Source organism: Perca fluviatilis, chromosome 13, assembly GCF_010015445.1.
Source record: "Perca fluviatilis chromosome 13, GENO_Pfluv_1.0, whole genome shotgun sequence".
Classification (NCBI taxonomy): domain Eukaryota; kingdom Metazoa; phylum Chordata; class Actinopteri; order Perciformes; family Percidae; genus Perca; species Perca fluviatilis.
This window is the reverse complement of record NC_053124.1, coordinates 37,206,759-37,227,140: the sequence shown is the minus strand read 5'-3', so window position 1 is coordinate 37,227,140 and position 20,382 is coordinate 37,206,759. Positions and strand designations below refer to the sequence as shown.

The 20,382-nt window shown below is 42.7% G+C and overlaps 1 protein-coding gene and 1 long non-coding RNA gene across 3 annotated transcripts; both read right to left on the bottom strand.

Annotated features, from left to right (window-relative positions):
- Positions 1-1,687: 1,687 nt before the first annotated feature.
- Positions 1,688-19,429, bottom strand: LOC120571061 (gastrula zinc finger protein XlCGF57.1-like). The gene is made up of 3 exons (XM_039819764.1): positions 19,042-19,429; positions 4,230-4,395; positions 1,688-3,662 (listed from the first exon to the last, which is right to left on the bottom strand). Exons 1-3 carry the CDS (start codon positions 19,291-19,293, stop codon positions 3,262-3,264), a joined length of 819 nt encoding a protein of 272 aa, XP_039675698.1. The 5' UTR covers positions 19,294-19,429; the 3' UTR covers positions 1,688-3,261.
- Positions 7,208-15,245, bottom strand: LOC120571093. 2 transcript variants are annotated; one of them, XR_005641184.1, is made up of 3 exons: positions 15,160-15,245; positions 14,845-14,923; positions 7,208-7,345 (listed from the first exon to the last, which is right to left on the bottom strand). It is a non-coding gene; the product is annotated as an uncharacterized LOC120571093 (long non-coding RNA). The 2 variants fall into 2 exon arrangements; XR_005641183.1 differs by lacking the exon at positions 15,160-15,245 and adding an exon at positions 15,067-15,159.
- Positions 19,430-20,382: the final 953 nt, after the last annotated feature.

Here is a 20,382-nt window from a genome sequence, read left to right as displayed (position 1 = left end):
GTTAGGCCAGCTGATTCCGATTTCATTTTTTCTAACTACTTTACAGCACACATAAATATTTATTTTCTATCTTTTCTTTAATAGAACATTTTACATAGAACATTTTTTTAAGAGATGATCGATCGCTATAAAATAGAACTATATAAATTACTCCTGGTGTGGGAAATTCACACACATCTAAAGTTGTTAGATGTTAGAACCATTTCCTTCTTTTCACATCCAATATCCAACTTAATATAATAAATATAGCCTTGCAATATAAAGATATTTCTCAAAACACACACGCAGGCCTGTTTGAACATCAACAGTAACGTTATCTGAAAACATAAACATCACCACTCATTTTACACAGTTTAGCAACAAACTAAATGCTGGGGGAAGATTACTACGTTTTTAATGTTGGTTTTAGCATTAAAAGCATTTTAAACAGTAACATTAATACAACGTTTCGGGGGAATACGGCTCTCTTTTTTTTTTAATACAGCGTCCAGACCTGCCAACCTTGAAAAACGTTTTTGAGCAGCAACTTACTGATTTATTGTCGAAGTTCTGGTTCATGAACACCACGGCCCACACGGAATAAATGTGCCATTAAATGTCAAATCTGTCTACATTTTAAACCCTAGAAAATAATTATGTTCAAGTAGGCTACTTGAGTTAAATAAAACATTTTATTTAAATTATCGGTCATATTTAATACAATTAACTGGATCATAACATAATCCATTAAAATAAAATCTATTATGCAATACACGATCTGAGTAAGTCTTCCACCTCTGGAAATCACTACCAACAGTCCTACATGAACACCTGCAGCAGAGTTTAACACTGAAAACACACAGCTCAGTTCAGCGTTTCCTTGCAGCTCTGCTACAGTAGCAGCTAACCGCTAACGTTACCTGCCGGTCACATGGTCTCTAAACAGTCTGCTCACAGTGAAGTCCTGCACGGATCAACAGGTGTTAGAGTCCGGCTGCTCGCTCTGTTTGTTACGAACACCGAGCAGATTGATGCGCCCACAGAGCCAATCTCTGCAGATGTTACCGCTCGGTGTCTGGCTAGCTAATAAGCCGTTAGCCTGTTAGCTTGAGCTTTGTCTGAAGGCGCCGAGCGGCCAGCCAAAGTCCGACAGACACCAACACATTCTGCACATCCTCCGCTCAGTTTTACCGCTAACCCCCCCGGTACCGGTCAGAGAGGTGTGTTTACCCCCCGGTACCGGTCAGAGAGGTGCGCCCCGTACCGGGTCAGAGGAGTGTTTACCCCCGGTACCGGTCAGAGAGTGTTTTTTACCCCGTACCGGTCAGAGAGGAGTGTTTACCCCCGGTACCGGTCAGAGAGGAGTGTTTACCCCGTACCGGTCAGAGAGGAGTGTTTACCCCGTACCGTTCAGAGAGGTGTGTCGCTCGTACCGGTCAGAGAGGTGTGTTTACCCCGTTACCGGTCAGAGGAGTGTTTACCCCCGTACCGGTCAGAGAGGTGTTTACCCCGGTACCCGGTCAGAGAGGTGTGTTTACCCCGGTACCGGTCGAGAGGAGTGTTTACCCCCGTACCGGTCAGAGAGGTTTTTTACCCCGGTACCGGTCAGAGAGGTGTGTTTACCCCGGTACCGGGTCAGAGAGGTGTCGACCCCCGTACCGGTCAGAAGGTTTTACTTTGTGTCTTGGGTCCTCCGGTACTCGCGACGGCGCTCGGTCAGTTTTTAATTAATTAGTAACAGTTAATTTTGTTACGGTATGAACTTAATCCTAGGAAAGGCAAAACAATATAAGACCTCTGTAACGAAATCCAAGACTTTATAAATGCAAGGCTTTATTAATAATAATATAAATAAATAATATTCATTTCACAATTTCACCTTTCTACATCAAATCCACCAGAGTTTCCTCTGGCTTTGCCCTGCCCAGGTATAGTTCACCATCTTTCAGGTCCTATCACATGCGCCCACGCTCCACCTCCCCAACGGTGCAGGCGAGACGGGCCGGTGATGCGCCTGACCCCGAGGACCGGGATCCCACCTCAGCAGGCGCGCCGGCCCTCACTTCCATTGCGCCACGCGGCGACCCTCTGACTCGCACGCGTCCGTGTGGTCTGTGTTTCAAGACAGGTCGGGTGGGTTGCCGACATCGCCTTTTTACGTGAGCCGATTCCCGCCCTGGCGACGCGACGCGGTTGGGATGCACGGAGGACAGTCCGCCCCGATTGACAGCCGCACCGGGAGCAGGGGGCCCCCGCCCCTCCCCGCGGAGAGAGAGAGCGCAGCGAGGGTTATTGAGGTAAAAGTCGCATCAAATCCGCCTTGGTTGTTAACACTGCGGCCGCATTGAAAAGAATCAGACCTGGGTCTGATTCAGGACAACATATGGAAGTGGCCTGAATCTGATTTGGATTTGGGCCACTTTTGCCTGCAGTCTGAACGTAACCACAGTGCAACCACTAGTGTCCCCAGACACATTCCAGACTTCCAGGCATCTTTTCAAAGGTAGGCTACTGTGCAAAAACAACAACAGTGTTTCTAACAGTTGCGCGACCAGAGACGTTACAAACCCCAGGTAAATATTGGAGATGTAATTTATCACGGCTACAAGGGACGGGCATTTTATGTAATTTCAACATTTGTGTACTCAACAATTGAGACACAGCCAGTAAAGTGATCCCGACGGGTCCTGGCTAACGGCGCCATGCTAACCCTGCTAACGGCTAACGTTACCAGAGGAGCAGGCAAGCGACAAGGGCTGTTTACAACGTGTAGCCGTTTCAGCAGCTGTAGCCGACAACGGTGAGTTATTTGAAGCCAAGAGAGGGGGGCTGTAAATCGGGAAGAGAGGACAGTGAGATTGCAGTGAACATGCTGTTTTTTAGGTCGGGTAGAATCTATCTCTCCGTTGACTCTCGTTCATATTTTTTCCACTGGAAGTAGAAGGGCGTGACTTCGGCCACTTGTTCGTGACCTCCTACTTCTGAATGTATAGACTGGAAAACTCTGAAGCGTATACTGCCCCAATCAGTACCGGAAGAGGTGCAGCACCGATGCTGCTAACACTGGCATTGCGCTAACGATGCCTACGGTGCTACAAAAAAATGGGTCATTTTAGAACAGGAAGGTATCGGTAGTATTGGTTCTCGTGACATCCCTAGTCACCAGTCTCAGGTTCAGAAGAGTCTCCAGTCTGGTCTTCAGTCTCTTGTTGTAAAAGTGGATGTTGATGTGAGTTCCTGGTTGGTTCTGGTCCTCCACAGTCCTCTCCATCAGCTTCTGTTTCAAGCAAATCTTTTGTTACAAACACTGCAGCTGAATCTTTTCTCTCCTGTGTGGACTGCCATGTGTGACCGTAAACTTCCACTCTCTGTACAAGATTTCTTACAGACTGAGCAGCTGAAGGGTTTTTCTCCTGTGTGGATTCTCATGTGTCTCTGTAAATATCCACTCTGTGTAAAAGATTTCTTACAAACTGAGCAGCTAAAAGGCTTCTCTCCTGTGTGAGTCATCATGTGTTTCTTCAGGTTTCCACCTTCAGCGAAAGCTTTACCACACTCAGAGCAGCTGAAAGGCTTCTCTCCTGTGTGAGTTCTCATGTGTGACCGTAAATTTTCACTCTGTGTAAAAGATTTCTTACAAACAGAGCAGCTAAAAGGCTTCTCTCCTGTGTGAGTTATCATGTGTCTCTTCAGATTTCCCCTTTGGCCAAATATTCTCCCACACTCAGAGCAGCTGAATGTTTTCTTACATCTTGAATCATGTTTCAGAGAGTTTAAAGCTGACTGAGGTTCTCTGGTCTCCTTCCAATCAGCACTGTCATCAGTCTCAGGATCAGAAGAGTCTCCAGTCTGGTCTTCAGGCTCTGGTTGTAAAAGTGGATGTGGATGTGAGTTCCTGGCTGGTTCTGGTCCTCCACAGTCCTCTCCATCAGCTTCTGTTTCCATGTGTTGAGTTTGTCTCTGATGAAGCTGTGAGGACTGAGCTTCCTCTTCATCATCTTCACTCTTCACAGGGACAGGAGTGAATGGAAACTTGGTGATATCAGCCTCCTCCAGCCCTTGAAGCTGCTCTCCCTCCTGACTGCTCCACAGTTCCTCCTGTTCCTCTTTAATGTGTGTCTCAGGTTCAGAAGAGTCTCCAGTCTGGTCTTCAGTCTCTGGTTGTAAAAGTGGATGTGAGTTCCTGACTGGTTCTGGTCCTCCACAGTCCTCTCCATCAGCTTCTGTTTCCATCTGACCAACACATTTATGTGTTTTGACATGAGAACGCCGGGAAAATCTTTTGTTACAAACACTGCAGCTGAATTTTTTCTCTCCTGTGTGGACTGTCATGTGTGACCGTAAACTTCCTCTCTGTGTAAAATATTTCTTACAGACTGAGCAGCTGAAAGGCTTTTCTCCTGTGTGAGTTATCATGTGTTTCTTCAGGGTTCCACTATCAGAGAAAGCTTTACCACACTCAAAGCAGCTGAAAGGCTTCTCTCCTGTGTGGATTCTCATGTGTCTGTTCAGGTGTGCCTTGGTGCCAAATCCTCGCCCACACTCAGAGCAGCTGAATATTTTCTTACATCTTGAATCACGTTTCAAAGAGTTTAAAGCTGACTGAGGTTCTCTGGTTTCCTTCCAATCAGCCCTGTCATCAGTCTCAGGTTCAGAAGAGTCTCTGGTCTGATCTTCAGTCTCTGGTTGTAAAAGTGGATGTGAGTTCCTGGCTGGTTCTGGTCCTCCACAGTCCTCTCCATCAGCTTCTGTTTCCATGTGTTGAGTTTGTCTCTGATGAAGCTGTGAGGACTGAGCTTCCTCTTCATCATCTTCACTCTTCACCGGGACAGGATTGAATGGGAACTTGGTGATATCAGCCTCCTCCAGCCCTTGAAGCTGCTCTCCCTCCTGACTGCTCCACAGTTCCTCCTGTTCTTCTTTAATGTGTGGGGGGGGCTCTGGCTCCTGCTGATCCACACTGGAGCTACACTCCTGCTGCTCAGGGGGAACCTCTTCTTTAACCACCAACAGCTGCTGCACATCTGCAGGAAACAAGACACACACAGAGAGAGAGATGCTAACACAGACACAGAGAGACAGCATCAACAGTACAGAGTCTCTTTTCAAATCTCTTTACGTGGTAAAAAAAAAAAACCCTGGTATTTCATGTTTCTGCATTCTAACTTTCAGCCCGAGTGCTGTAAAGACTGACAATTATACCTCAGGCTTATCTTATTGTTATTTAATGTTCTGGTCTGGTTTGAATCCTAATTAAAGAACAGGGACTACTTTGTCTATAGATAAACATCAGCGGACAAATATGAAATGCGGAGTTCCCCAAGGCTCCATTCTGGGGCCTCTACATGCTTCCACTGGCTAAGATAACAGAAGACACTTGCACTGATTATTTGTAGAGATGCACCGATTAACCGGCCGGTCAGTCTGACATATGCCGATTTTATCCCCGTCAAATGCTGTAAATAAATAACATTGTAAAGGCTACGTAGGGCGAACGCTCTTACTGGGTGAGCTAGAGGCCGCCCCTAATTACATTATCTTAATGCAGTGTAACTACTGTAGCATGTAAATAGTGCACATAAAATACAAACGTGAACAAGGGCGTTCAACAATCGCCATTATATCGAATCAACAGCCACGTGCAACCTAGATAGCAGGTGAAGAATACAAACAACAAAATCACCAGCTAACAATGAACTGACAGCATAAGTTATAAGACTTACAGTTCTCAAGGACGCACACACGCAATCTCCACTGGCTAGTTATCCCTCGGACAGCAAGTCTCTTTTTCCTTTCTCCCTTGCTTGCCTGCTCACAGTGTGAAGCTTTTTTCCGACATGCACACTAACTCTCTTTGTTATATATATATATATATATATATATATATATATATATATATATATACACATTTTGTTTGATGGATATTGGATGTATAAAGAAGGAAATGGTTCTTCCATAACTTCCACTTTAGATGTGTGTGAATTTCCCACACCAGGAGTAATTTATACAAACTCAGCAAAAAAAGAAACGTCCTCTCACTTTCAACTGCTTTAATTTTCAGCCAACTTAACATGCGTAAAACTTTTTATGAACATAAAAAAATTCAACTAAGAAATAAACTGAACAATGTTTCACAGACATGTGACTAACATAAATGGAAAAATGTGTCCCTGAACAAAGGATGGTCAAAATCAAAAGTTACAGGGAAGACATCCTCCTCCCTCATGTGGTACCCTTCCTGCAGGCTCATCCTGACATGACCCTCCAACATGATAATGCCACCAGCCATACCACTCGTTCTGTGCGCAATTTCCTGCAAGACAGGAATGTTAGCGTTCTGCCATGGCCAGCGAAGAGCCTGGATCTCATTCCCATTGAGCACGTCTGGGACCTGTTGGATGGGAGGGTAAGGGCGAGAACCATTCCCACCCAGAAATATCCAGGAACTTGCAGGTGCCTTGGTGGAAGAGGGGGGGTAACATCTCACAAAAAGAACTGGCAAACCTGGTGCAGTCCATGAGGGGGAGATGCACTGCAGTACCTAATGCAGCTGGTGGCCACACCACATACTGACTGTGACTTTTGATTTTGACCATCCTTTGTTCAGGGACACATTTTTCCATTTCTGTTAGTCACATGTCTGTAACATGGTTCAGTTTATTTCTTAGTAGTTGAATTTTTTTATGTTCATACAAAGTTTTACCCATGTTAAGTTGGCTGAAAATAAAAGCAGTTGAAAGTGAGAGGACGTTTCTTTTCTTGCTGAGTATAGTTCTATTTTATTGCGATCGATGAACTGCTCAAAAATTTTTCTATGTTCTAGGCAAAATGTAAAATGTTCTATTAAAGAAAAGATAGAAAACAAATGTGCTGTAAAGTGGTTAGAAAAAATGTAATTGTAATCGGCTAAAATCTGTATCGGCAGGTCAAACTCAATGAAAAATCGGATATTGGAACCGGCCTAGAAAATTGTAATCGGTGCATCTCTAATTATTTGTCTATAAGCTGTAACGTTTGCTGTGTGATCACATCAACACAGTCACGTGACTTCTCAAACCTGACGGAGGTTCTCCGCTCTCCTTCAAAATGTCACAATTACCTTCTGTTTCCATGTGTTGAGTTTGTCTCTGATGAAGCTGTGAGGACTGAGCTTCCTCTTCATCATCTTCACTCTTCACAGGAACAGGAGTGAATGGGAACTTGGTGATATCAGCCTCCTCCAGCCCTTGAAGCTGCTCTCCCTCCTGACTGCTCCACAGTTCCTCCTGTTCCTCTTTAATGTATGGGGGGGGCTCTGCCTCCTGCTGGTCCACACTGGAGCTACACTCCTGCTGCTCCACTTCACCAACAATCACTTCCAGAACATCTTGAGGTAAAAATTAAACACAGTGTGAATATTTGTACAATTTAACATCTACAATTCCATTAGACATGGCAAAATCCAACACTGAAAATTATTCAGCAACAATTTTAAGAAGATGGTTCCTCAAATTTAAGGATATGTTGATTTTGTTTGTCTTCAATGACTGTAGACCAAATATATCTGGGTTTTTGTTAGTAGTTAACAGGCTTCTGTTGTTAGTCCGAAGGAAGCGTAGCTCTAAGACGAAGCCCACGGTTCACCACAAACCTGTTGAAGTTTCTAAAGGCTGCTTTAGGCTGCATTCACACGTCCTGCATTGCTGCTTCGGAGTAGATTCAACACCAGGGCCGGTTCTAGCCTGCTATATTAGGGTGGGCAGGTAGAAGAAATAGGTGGGCTGACTGCTTATTAGCTAAATGCAGGGTTTTCCCTGCTACTATATGGCTTACGTTTTTGGTGCACTGCCTACGCATATGAACGGAAAAACAAGGGCAGAGCATTTGGACAATGAGCTGACGGTTATTATTATACATCCAGGGAACCGACATTCGGGACGGGCGTCCACTCGATGTCTTCGACACACACGTGCCGCATGATAGTTCACTTACACAGCGGCAGAAACAGCGTCTCACACACACACAGCTACACACACACACACACTTTTGAGAGTGTGCGACCAGTACATTTTTTTTAACACGTTAAACGTGGAAGGGGCGCGTCAATGAATCTGGAATTTGTGGCAGGCCAATGAGTGTGAGAAGTATAGGGAATGGCTGTAAGTGGCTAATGTGTGGAGGGGGAGGGTCCTAGAAATAATCAAGCGCATGTAAACGTCTTTGGGAAGGAGACAGATATCAACACCTGCTATGTGCGTTCTTCCGACCTGCGGCTTGTGAGCTAGTGCCAGAGTCTACAGTGTCACAGTCGGATGATGATTCAGAGTCAGAGGTTTGTGTGGCGAAAAAGGCCCGAACCCACCACTTTCGGGTACACTGGCTGCGAGAATTCAGGTGGTTGAGGTACTGTAAGGAGACGAACTCCATGAACTGCGAATGTTGCAGTCGCTACCCCAGAACTGCGGGGAACATGTCATCTTGGCTGACAGTGTAGGCACTTCACAGTTTATACACAATACACTAGTTAAACACAATCTTAGCCTCAAGCATAGAGTATGCCGTGACATGTTAATAAATGAAAAAGCAACGCTACTGCCGGTTGCGGCGTCACACTCATCGTCCGCACATGCTGTTGCACAGCGCTGTTGTTACCATGTTTCTGTGAAAATCATGATGTTGCTATCTATAATACATTTACGAGTGGTGATCCGCAGCAGAAGATCATCCATTTGTTTGCTAAAGACGTACATTGGCGAAGAAAATGCTGCGTAGTAAAGGAGTTAGCCTTATCCTACTGTTAGCCCTCCTCTCTTTCACTCACTTTAGTTTACGTCTCAACCCGGCTTGTGTACACTTCCGGTCGGTAGAGCTGTGTTGGTAGACCTCGGCAGTGCTGTAGTGCATTCACTGATTTATTTGCATTTTTAAACGTCAGCTCCGACATTTGCCACACACTGCTGTACTGCTCCCTCACTTGGGTGAGAGAGGTAGAAATGTGACAGCAGAGACCGCTTCTATGAAGAAATAAAATACACATAGGATGCTAAAGAAAACCTTACCAAGTAGTTGATTTCCGCTTCCACCCAACTTCCTGTTTCCTGTTGCAGACAACGGCAGCTGCAGACTGCTTAACGCTTAACATCCTGCGATTGAATTCCTCTACAGCGAAATACAGTCACTCTTTACACCTTTTTAGCTGTATTTTAACCGGACCTGTCTCCGTGGTTTGTTAAACTTTCCTCCGCTCCGTTAGCTAACGTCTAGTTATTTGTTGTGCTAACGGCTAGTTAGCCTGCCTGCTATGGGGGAGGTGACGCGGATCACTCAGGATTTTTGCCTCCTTGAAATTCGTTTCTATATTTTGGCAGCAGTGACAGTGGTGATGGCACAGTGGATATGACGCATGCCTTTGGTGTGGTAGACCCGGGTTCGATTCCCACTGTGATACATCAACCAATGTGTCCCTGAGCAAGGCACTTAACCCCTAGTTGCTCCAGAGGCGTGCAACCTCTGACATATATAGCAATTCTATCCTGCGCGGAGGAGAGATCCAGGCACGGCTTTACAGAAGGAATGGGTCATGTACCGCAACATATAAACGACATCGCTTCGTTCGTGGAGAGGCAGCGGATGCGAGGACGTTAGGTGCACTGGTGCGACCTAGGAAAAATCTTAGTCGCACTCTCGAGCCCTGTTATTGTAGGTGATTTTAATATCCATGTGGACGTTGACAGCAATAGCCTTAGTATTGCTTTCAACTCACTACTAGATTCAATTGGTTTCAGTCAGAGTGTGCATGAGGCCACGCACTGTTTTAACCACACCCTCGACCTTGTGCTGGCATATGGCATCAAAATTGAAGATGTATTAATATTCCCGCAAAATCCTTTATTATCAGACCACTTCTTAATAACTTTCGAATTCTTAATACCCGATTATACAAAATTAGATAAAAGCTTCTACACTAGATGCCTATCTGACAGTGCTATAGCTAAATTTAAGGAAGATATTCCAACAGCACTAAACTCATTACCGTGCTTTAAAGGGGTGATAGAATGATTATATAGGGTATTTTACACTGTTCCTTAAGGTCTCCTAATGGGGTATGTAACATAGGTTGGGCTGAAAATTGCCCGAATGCTATTTTATTAGGCCCTTAACTACCCTGTGAATATGGCTCTATTTGGAACAAGAGCTTTTCTTCCAAATATGGTATGCTAATGAATATTCAGAATGAGCTACGCGCTGATTGGTTTGAGCAAACTACATAGAAACACATGGGAGACTCGGCAGCAGGCCTCATATTTCAGACACTGCAAAGTTACACATTGTTTGTCGGGCTATTTCGTTATTAAATTCACTTCTGAGACTTTTTTAAGCGAGAAATCAACTATATAAAGCTCAAATATGGGCCGTTTTACGAAAATTGATGGCTAATTGCAAATTTGGTAAGACTGTGTGTCGGAGTTCAGCCGCTGGTGCTGCCTCGCCGCCCGGCCTGCCTTCCTTCACAGACCCCGGCCTGCTATGAGGTACTTGGAGCTCCGTCACGGCTGCAGCCCACAGCAGGGACTACCAACACCGCTGCCCTGACAGAGATCCAGGGCCTTCAACTCCCCTCTTCCTGCTAGCTAAATGTGTGAGAGTGAGAGCGTGGTCAGCGAGCTTGTTACACCAGCAATCTCTTACCACATGTTACACACATGTCACGCCACTTATACAACATCTAACTAAAGGTCTTATAAACCTAACAACGGTGTCTGATTTCAAGTTAATTAATATTTGTGAAGACTAGGTGTTTCGTTAGCTGCGACTGTCCCTTCAATCCTAGCTACAAATCACGGATAGTTAGCTTCCTTTTCGGCGTAAATCGAGTATATTTACAGTTTGAATTTCGTCACGCCACTTACACAACATCTAACTAATGGTCTTATAAACCTAACAACGGTGTCCGATTTCAATTTAATTAATATTTGTGAATTCCAGAGGAATTCTAAGAGGAGGCTAGCTAGCTCTCATTGATAGAGCTCCATCCAGCCGCAGGCTCTATCAATGGGACTCGCGGACAAGCTGCGTTTATTTCCCCAATCGTTTGTTTAAATAACTCAACACATTATAATTACACACATTAAAAGAGTAACTGGAACCTGTGGTAAGAGAATGCTGGCGTAACAAGCTCGCTGACCGCGCTTTCACTCACATACACCGGCCATTTAGCTAGCAGGAAGAGGGGCGTTGGAAGCCCTGGAGCTCTGTCAGAGCAGCGGCGTTTGGTAGTCCATTAGCCCAAAACGGTGACTTTGCGCGGGTATGGAGTGCTGTGGGCTGCCAGTCGTGACTGAACTCAATCGAGCTCACAGCAGGCCGGGGTCTGTGAAGGAAGGCAGGCCAGGCGGCGAGGCAGCTACACAGGCAGCACCGGCCTCTGAACTCCTACACACAGTCGGACAAAATTTGCAATTAGACATCAATCTTCATAAAACGGCCCATATTTGACCTCTACATAGTTGATTTCTCGCATAAAAAAGTCTCAGAAGTGAATTTAATGGTAAAATAGCAGATGAACAATGTATACAATTTCTGAGATCTGCACGACCTAGATTCAGAAGACTAACTGATCTCAGGTCAGTTGTGTAGCCGATGCAAATGTTGGGGCGTGACAAAGAGAGACTAGAGCCAAATGAGGAGGAGCCGCAATAGTTGACGTCAACTAGGCGGCTCGTTGAGATTCGCCCGTTTTCAGAGGCAGTTTCAAATAGTGAGATTTGCAGAGAAAAGAGGTGTCAATGGGATTCAGAGGTTCTATGTATGTCCTAGTTACCCACTAAACTGTCATTATTCAACTATGACAAGGTAAAATCAGTTTTGCATTCTGTCACCCCTTTAATAAAACAGAGGACCTTTATGTAAACTTTAGTCCCTTTACAATTGATAATTGATGTAGACGGTGCTACGGCCTGCCTACGGACGACTTTAGTCTCTGTTGCACCCCTCAAAAAGAAGATGATGAAGCAAAGGAAACTAGCACCTTGGTATAACTCCCAAACTCGTAAATTAAGGCAAATCTCGCGAAAACTTGAAAGTAAATGGCGTTCCACCAAATTGGAAGAATCTCATTTAGATTGGCAAGACAGTCCTAGGAAGGCCCTAAGAAAGGCCAGATCAGACTATTACTCATCACTAATAGAAGAAAATAAGAACAACCCAAGGTTTTGTAATGGGAAAAATTACATTTAAGCATTATTCCTTATATTTTTATGTTTTATTTCTACTTTAATTCTCTCACATTATTGAAAGACCGTTTATCTCAGTTTCTGATTAACTGCTGAGACGTCCAGTCTGGAACATAATGTGAGCACTGTTTGTCTGAACAGATAGGGGGCTACAAGGTCACCCTGAAACTATCTCTAGTTTTCCCATGCCAGTTAAGATGTAACTGGGGGGGTGAAAGTCGTACAGGGAGGAGGAGGCGAAATGGCTCCGAGATGTCTTCATGTGTATCAGATTGCCTGTAAGAATTGTAGCGTCATAATAAGCCAAGTGCGTGTGTGCTGTCACTCTGAAGATGCATATAAGCTTAATGTTCTTGTTCACTCATTTGAGAAACTGACTCCACACTGGGCTGCGGCCTTTTGTGAAATCATGTTGCTCCTGTTTGCAAATATATCTTTAATAAAATACAAAACCCCAACTTGGTTCTAGTCTCAGACTGTCTTATGTGTTTCATTTTACTAAACTCTGAAAACTTCACCCCTGCTGCAAAGGAAACTTCCACTACAGTTTCTTTTCAGCACTGTAGCCAGGCTGACAGATAGCCACAGCTCTAGTGAGCCATCTGGGTTCAGGGGGCAGACACCGTCACCACATTTAAGACTAAACTGAAAACTCTCCTCTTTGATAAAGCTTATAGTTAGGGAGTGAGGAGTTGCAGTGTACGGCTAGACCGGCGGGGCAGGGTGTATAGCTGCAGACACAGCACCTACCTATGAGCACCTACCTAGTAAAAAAAGTTAGTCTGGAGCCCTGCAGGCACACGCGCACACTCCGCACACTCACACACACACACACACACACACACACACACACACACACACACACACACACACACACACACACACACACACACACACACACACACACACACACACACACACACAGCCTCTTGTTTACGAGTGTGCGTTGGAGAGAGAGGAAAAGAGAGAGAGGGAGGTGTGTTTGTTTATGAGTATGAAGTAGCAGTAAAGTTATAGCTGTGAACGTAGCAGCACAGTCTGTTTACAGTTTTGTTGCAAAAGACATACATTATATCAGTGGAATATTCCCTTTTACCAGCCATGGAAACAACTTCTATATACTGTACATGTATACATACACAGCTTCTATATCCATGTATACACATACAGCTTCTATATCCATGTATACACACATAGCTTCTATATACATGTATACACACATAGCTTCTATATCCATATATACACATACAGCTTCTATATCCATGTATACACACATCGCTTCTATATACATGTATACACACATAGCTTCTATATCCATATATACACATACAGCTTCTATATCCATGTATACACACATCGCTTCTATATACATGTATACACACATAGCTTCTATATCCATGAATACACACATAGCTTCTATATCCATATATACACACATATCTTCTATATCCATGTATACACACACATAGCTTCTATATCCATATATACACACATATCTTCTATATCCATGTATACACACATAGCTTCTATATCCATATATACACACATAGCTTCTATATCCATGTATACACACATAGCTTCTATATCCATATATACACACATATCTTCTATATACATGTATACACACATAGCTTCTATATCCATATATACACATATAGCTTCTATATCCATGTATACACACATAGCTTCTATATACATGTATACACACATAGCTTCTATATCCATATATACACATACAGCTTCTATATCCATGTATACACACATCGCTTCTATATACATGTATACACACATAGCTTCTATATCCATATATACACATACAGCTTTCTATATCCATGTATACACACATAGCTTCTATATACATGTATACACACATAGCTTCTATATCCAATATATACACATACAGCTTCTATATCCATTATACACACATGCTTCTATATACGTATACATATACACATAGCTTCTATATCCATGTATACACCCATAAGCTTCTATATCCATATATACACACATATCTTCTATATCCATGTATACACACATAGCTTCTAACTATATATATATACAAATATCTTCTATATCCATGTATACACACATAGCTTCTATATCAAATACACACATAGCTTCTATATACATGTATACACACATAGCTTCTATATCACACATATACACATATCTTCTATAGTATACACTGTATATCCTATATACACATATCTTCTATATACATGTATACACACATAGCTTCTATAATTACCATGTATACACACATAGCTTCTATATCCTGTATACACACATAGCTTCTATATACATGTATACACACATAGCTTCTATATCCATATATACAACATACCTATATCCATGTATACACACATAGCTTCTATATACAGTATACACACATAGCTTCTATATCCATAAACATATACACCGCTTCTATATCCATGTATACACACATAGCTTCTATATCCATGTATACACATAAGCTTCTATATCCATGTATACACACATACATCTTCTATATCCATGTATACACACACATAGCTTCTATATACGTATATACACATAGCTTCTATATTCCGTTTAAACAGCTTGTATATCCATATGTATAGACACATAGCTTGTATATATATTTCTATATATTTCAGATGTAAATGTGTCCCACCTGTCCCCTGGTCCGCTGACAGCTTCCTCTCAGACTTCATGTTAAAGTTCCTCGCGGCTCTGCTCCTCTTCTCCCCGACCTGTTTCAGGAAATACAACAACAACACGTTAGCTTAGCAGGAGCTAGCTGCTAGCGGCTAACCTTAGCTTTAGCACCGACTCCCTGCGACATTAAAAAAGAAAACAGCTTCAGCTTTTAAAACCACATCCAGCAGTTTGGGACCTTTCTTTCTTTTTTACTCCGCCGTCCTCATCACGATGTGACACACAAACAGTTAACGTTAGTTCCGGGGACTGACGGTATTACGGGTCGTACCAACAACTTCCGGGCAAATATTAACCGAGGGTTTCTTCTGTTGCCTAGACTCGGGTTTGACTATAAAATAAAGACACACGGGCGTCCAATGCCGGAACCGGTCGGAACCAAGACGGCATTGCACGTCTCACTTTATTCAACCACAACACAGTTAATACAACACTTTATCCACTTCCGCTTTTCACAATAAAAGCTCTATGGTTTACTGTAACTTCCTCTTAACCATCCTGTTGTCCTCGGGTCAAATTTGACCCTTTTTCAAAATTAAATGTGTGCAAGCATCTTGCACACATTTAATTTAAGTTACTTACTTGTGCAAGATATGCATTTTGCACACTACTTTGCAGTATTACCTTTTGCACTTTACATCCCACTCCATGTGTACTTGTCTTGATATTATGTGTTATTTGTATATTATGTTGATATGTGCCTATATATGTATATTGTTGTCTCTATTGTACAGTATGTGTAAAACCAAATTGCCTCAAAAATAACATGGATTGTTCCATACAACGCTTTTTGCAAATAAAATGGATTATTGTCTCATTGGATTGTGGGGGTTTTATTCAACTTTATAGCATTTGAAAAGAAATGTAAATGGTTTCAACGTAAACCAAACGTATAAACGTTGACATATACCAGTCTGTGATCCACTCCACAACCTCTGATTTTAATTGTTAGTCAAAATAATTCATAACTTGTGCTTTTTTAAACTCAGAAAGTAGGTATAAGTTAATATTAATGAGGTTTATTGACCATGCATTCCAGAAACAAGCGTAACACTAGTGGTAATAGGTTGGAATGAAGTTGGCTAAGAAGATGTAACACAGAATGGGGTGATAATTTATACTTTATATACCAAACAGAAGGAGGACACACAAGGGTTAAACTTCAACTGAGAGGGAACACATTAAAATACCTTACACTTAAACATTTCAGCTCTTCTGTGTTTAAATAAATAATGTTACAGCTGTAACGCTGCTAGAATCAGATCTAGTTAAAATAAAGTGGAGGAGTCGAGGAGGCAATTTAAGCGACATAAGATCCAGTCTTTTTTGGAAATCAAAATATGGTCACCCTGTGCAGCGCAGGAGTTTAAAGTTAACTCAAAGAAAGCAGGAAAGTGAGGCACAGAAACTATCCCGTAAATGAACTGAAATTCTCATCAGACTTCACTCCTACTCCATGGTTGTTTCCTGTTTGTTCAGGCTGGCAGCAACCTGAAGCGAAGGGATTCAGAGACTAACCTGTGGTTGTGCGTGATAAAGTGACTGCTTTCTTTCTTCACGTTGCCATTAGTGATGTCTGAATGAAGCTGTATGAAGCTCAGACACAGAGACACAGAGACACCTGCTGGTTTCTAAAACACACAGCAGCTGTTCAACACCATGAAACTACCCCAGCTGATTACAGACAATATGACAATAATTTTTGAAGGTAAATAGAAGCTGGCTCTATTATCTTACATTTTAGCTTGATTCGCCGCTTCTGACTGCAGCGATCTCGCTTAATACTGGACCAATGTCAAAGATTGTTGTTCCCATCAGTCATGTACTTAGGATTGTTTCTAACTATTTTGGACGTGTATAAAGACTAGTACCAACTACTCACAAAAAGCAACAGTCATGTGATCATGTGCACCTTCAGATTTGGCCTGTTGTTGAATCTTTTCCCACACTGAGAGCAGGTATATTTCATACCACCGACTGAGACAGACTTGTCTGGTTGTAGAAGTGGATGTGAGTTCCTGGCTGGTTTTGGTTCTCCACAGTCCTCTCCATCAGCTTCTGCTTCCGTGTCTTCAGCTGCCTCTCTGTTCTCCTCAGTTTGACTCTGACGGCCGACACACTGATGGTTCCTGAGCTGTTTGTACCAGGTGAAACTTTGGTCACAAACGCTGCAGTTGAACAGAATCTTCTTTTTGGTGGTGGAGTTAGCAAGCTAATGTTAGCCAACTAACACCGGCTGGCTAGCTGTTTCTGCCGTGCTTTTATGCTGCATCGGTTACAGAGAATGAGCTGAACAGCGGGCTGGGTCTAACGTTAGCGGTCCGCTGACCCGTTGTCGCTGGGTCTAACGGTTCTTCCTCATTCCCTCCGAGAACATCTCCTGAGCTGCATCAGGAGGTTCTCCTCCCAGCGAGCTTAGACACAGTTTGGGGTACAACTAACTAGCAACAATCACCATTTTGTTGTGTACCCATCAAATGACCACAGCAAACAGTCCAATGGCCTTTCTATCCATTTTATTTCTATGCGAAGACACCATGAAGACTCCAGAGACTGTTGATATTCACTCCATGCGGATTTATTTGTTACATTTTAACAAACAAACCGAGCTGCCTCAGACACATCAACTCACCACAGGGGATAGTCAGTCGAATAGACAACTGAATCTAAGTTTCATATGACTCTCTTCTTATACAGCGTCAAAAGACCGTAATCATTTTGATGTCACTGTGATCATATTACCTTGGAACATAGCAATGCACAAGTGAGTTTTTATAGTTTTATACAGATCATAAGAGAAAACTCCTCCGCTCCCTGACAGGAAACAACTTCCCTACGCTACTTCCCTCACATCTCCCTTGATTAAACTAAAGACAGCTAACCCTTCAACCTGCACTTCCTGTCTCCCTGACACAGAGAGAAATGTCTCCTCTCCGAGACTGCTGGGCCTAAATTTAGCTTAAAGTGCCCATATTATGAATGGGTGTTATTTTGTGTCTCTGGTGCTTCCACACGCATACAAACTTTGAAAAAAAAATCCATCCATGCTGTTCTGAGTGGGATCCGGTTTGTGAATGTGTCCTGCCTTCAGTCTCCTGGTGAGCTGTTCAAAATCGGCATGCATACCGTTAGCATGGTAGCTCGTTCTCAATGGCAAAACACTGCTACAACACACAAATTCACCCTAATCTACCAAATAAATTGTATAGAACTACTTCCATGTCCCTGTTCTGCAGGTATTCCACAAAAAGTGTGAAGTGCGCCCTCGTGTAAAAGAAGTCTCCCGGCTAATTCTGCCTTGCACAGGCCGAAGTTGGAGAAACAGCTAGCTAGCTCATGTGATCCTTACCTAGCTACTGAGCATGTGCGACTGACAACAAAGATGTTACAGAAGTTGAGAGGTCTCACTCTGTAGCTAAAACAGAGACCTGACAAATGGTGAAAAGAGGAGCTGCAGCAATGTGCAGTACAACAAAAATATGGTGTTTTTTTTTTTTTATTAAACCATGTAAACCTATTCTGATAAAATCTCAAATTACAATTATGAACCTGAAAAAGAGCATAATACGGCCACTTTAAACATGATACACAAAATTAAAACAGCAACCCAATGTGTATTGAATAAACTCCCATATTGATACATGATTAATAGTGAATCTTGCTAAACATACGTCACTTAGAAAGAAGTGAATATATGTGTGAGCCCTATAAAATATCGGGTGGTTACATTTGTCTGATTTCTTGATTATAACTGATTATATGACAGACATTACAAGACAAAACAATATCTAATAAAATATTTAAAATAAGAGTGTACTTTTTCCTACCACACAATTTAATGTCTTCTATCTAGATGTTGATACATAAAGATTTTTGTTTGATACTTGAAGTTTTGCTTGAACTTAAAAGGCACAAACGTTATTCCATATCACCAGTCTCAGGTTCAGAAGAGTCTCCATTCTGGTCTTCAGTCTCGTAAAAGTGGATGTGGAGGTGAGTTCCTTGCTGGTTCTGGTCCTTCACACTCCTCTACATCAGCTTCTGTTTCCATCCGACCAACACATTTATGTGTTTTGACATCAGAACTCAGGGCAAATCTTCTGTTACAAACACTGCAGCTGAATCTTTTCTCTCCTGTGTGGACTAAGGACATGTGTGACCGTAAACCTCCTTTCTGTGTAAAAGATTTCTTACAAACTGAGCAGCTAAAAGGCTTCTCTCCTGTGTGGATTCTCATGTGTTTATGTAAATCTCCACTCTGTGTAAATGATGTATTACAAACTGAGCAGCTAAAAGGCTTTTCTCCTGTGTGGATTCTCATGTGTTTATGTAAACTTCCTCTCTGTGTAAAAGATTTCTTACAAACTGAGCAGCTGAAAGGTTTTTCTCCTGTGTGGATTCTCATGTGTGTCTTCAGATGTGACTCACGGTCAAATCTTCTCCCACACTCAGAGCAGCTGAATGTTTTCTTAAATCTTGAATCATGTTTCAGAGAGTTTAAAGTTGACTGAGGTTCTCTGGTCTCCTTCCAATCAGCACTGTCACCAGTCTCAGGTTCAGAAGAGTCTCCAGTCTGGTCTTCAGTCTCTGGCTGTAAAAGAGGATGTGAGTTCCTGGCTGGTTCTGGTCCTCCACAGTCCACTCCATCAGCTTCTGTTTCCATGTGTTGAGTTTGTCTTTGATGAAGCTGTGAGGGCTGATCTTCCTCTTCATCATCTTCACTCTTCCCAGGGACAGGAGTGAATAGGAACTTGATGATATCAGCCTCATCCAGCCCTTGAAGCTGCTCTCCCTCCTGACTGCTCCACAGTTCCTCCAGTTCCTCTTCAATGTGTGGGGGGGGCTCTGGCTCCTGCTGGTCCACACTGGAGCTACACTCCTGCTGGTCCACACTGGAGCTACACTCCTGCTGCTCAGGGGGAACCTCTTCTTTAACCACCAACAGCTGCTCAACATCTGCAGGAAACACATACAGAGAAATTTATCTTATCACTTAGATTGTGATTGTTATAAAGAAATACTGGTTGTTCAGTCAGTTACTTAGGTTACATCTACACTACTAGTGTTTAGAGGTGTGAATCTTCACTGATCTCCCGATTCGATTACGATTCTCACGTCAGTGATTCGATTTGATTCGATATCTTGATGCGTCAAATACATTTTTTGTATTAAAGCCATATAGGATATTTAATTCATAGCTTTTTAAGCTTAAAAAACAAAACATTCTGCAGTGCTTTAATACTAAATAAATACATATAACTACAGCACTGAACATGGCACTTCCTGAATGAAAAACATAACAGAATATGTAAACAGAAATGTTGTTAGGCCTACATTAAATTGTAAACAGAAATAATCGATTATAGTAATAGAGGCTTGGCTTTCACTTTTAACTACCGTCCGCGGGCTTCAGGTTTAATATGTAACTGAGATTTGGAGTTCTGGATCCAGGGGGTGGTTGGGTTATGTCGGGGGTTTTATGTAGTTATTTTAT

What these genes read in the sequence shown, in the direction of transcription:
- LOC120571061 (XM_039819764.1), bottom strand. Translation starts at nt 19,293, where the DNA reads ATGAGAATCCACACAGGAGAAAAACCTTTCAGCTGCTCAGTTTGTAAG. An exon ending in AAGGAGGTTTACGGTCACAC is followed by an intron (nt 4,396 to 19,041) that starts ATGTCCTTAGTC and finishes CTGAAGAAACAC; the next exon opens with ATGATAACTCACACAGGAGA. An exon ending in GCGTTCTCATGTCAAAACAC is followed by an intron (nt 3,663 to 4,229) that starts ATAAATGTGTTG and finishes ATCTGAAGAGAC; the next exon opens with ACATGATAACTCACACAGGA.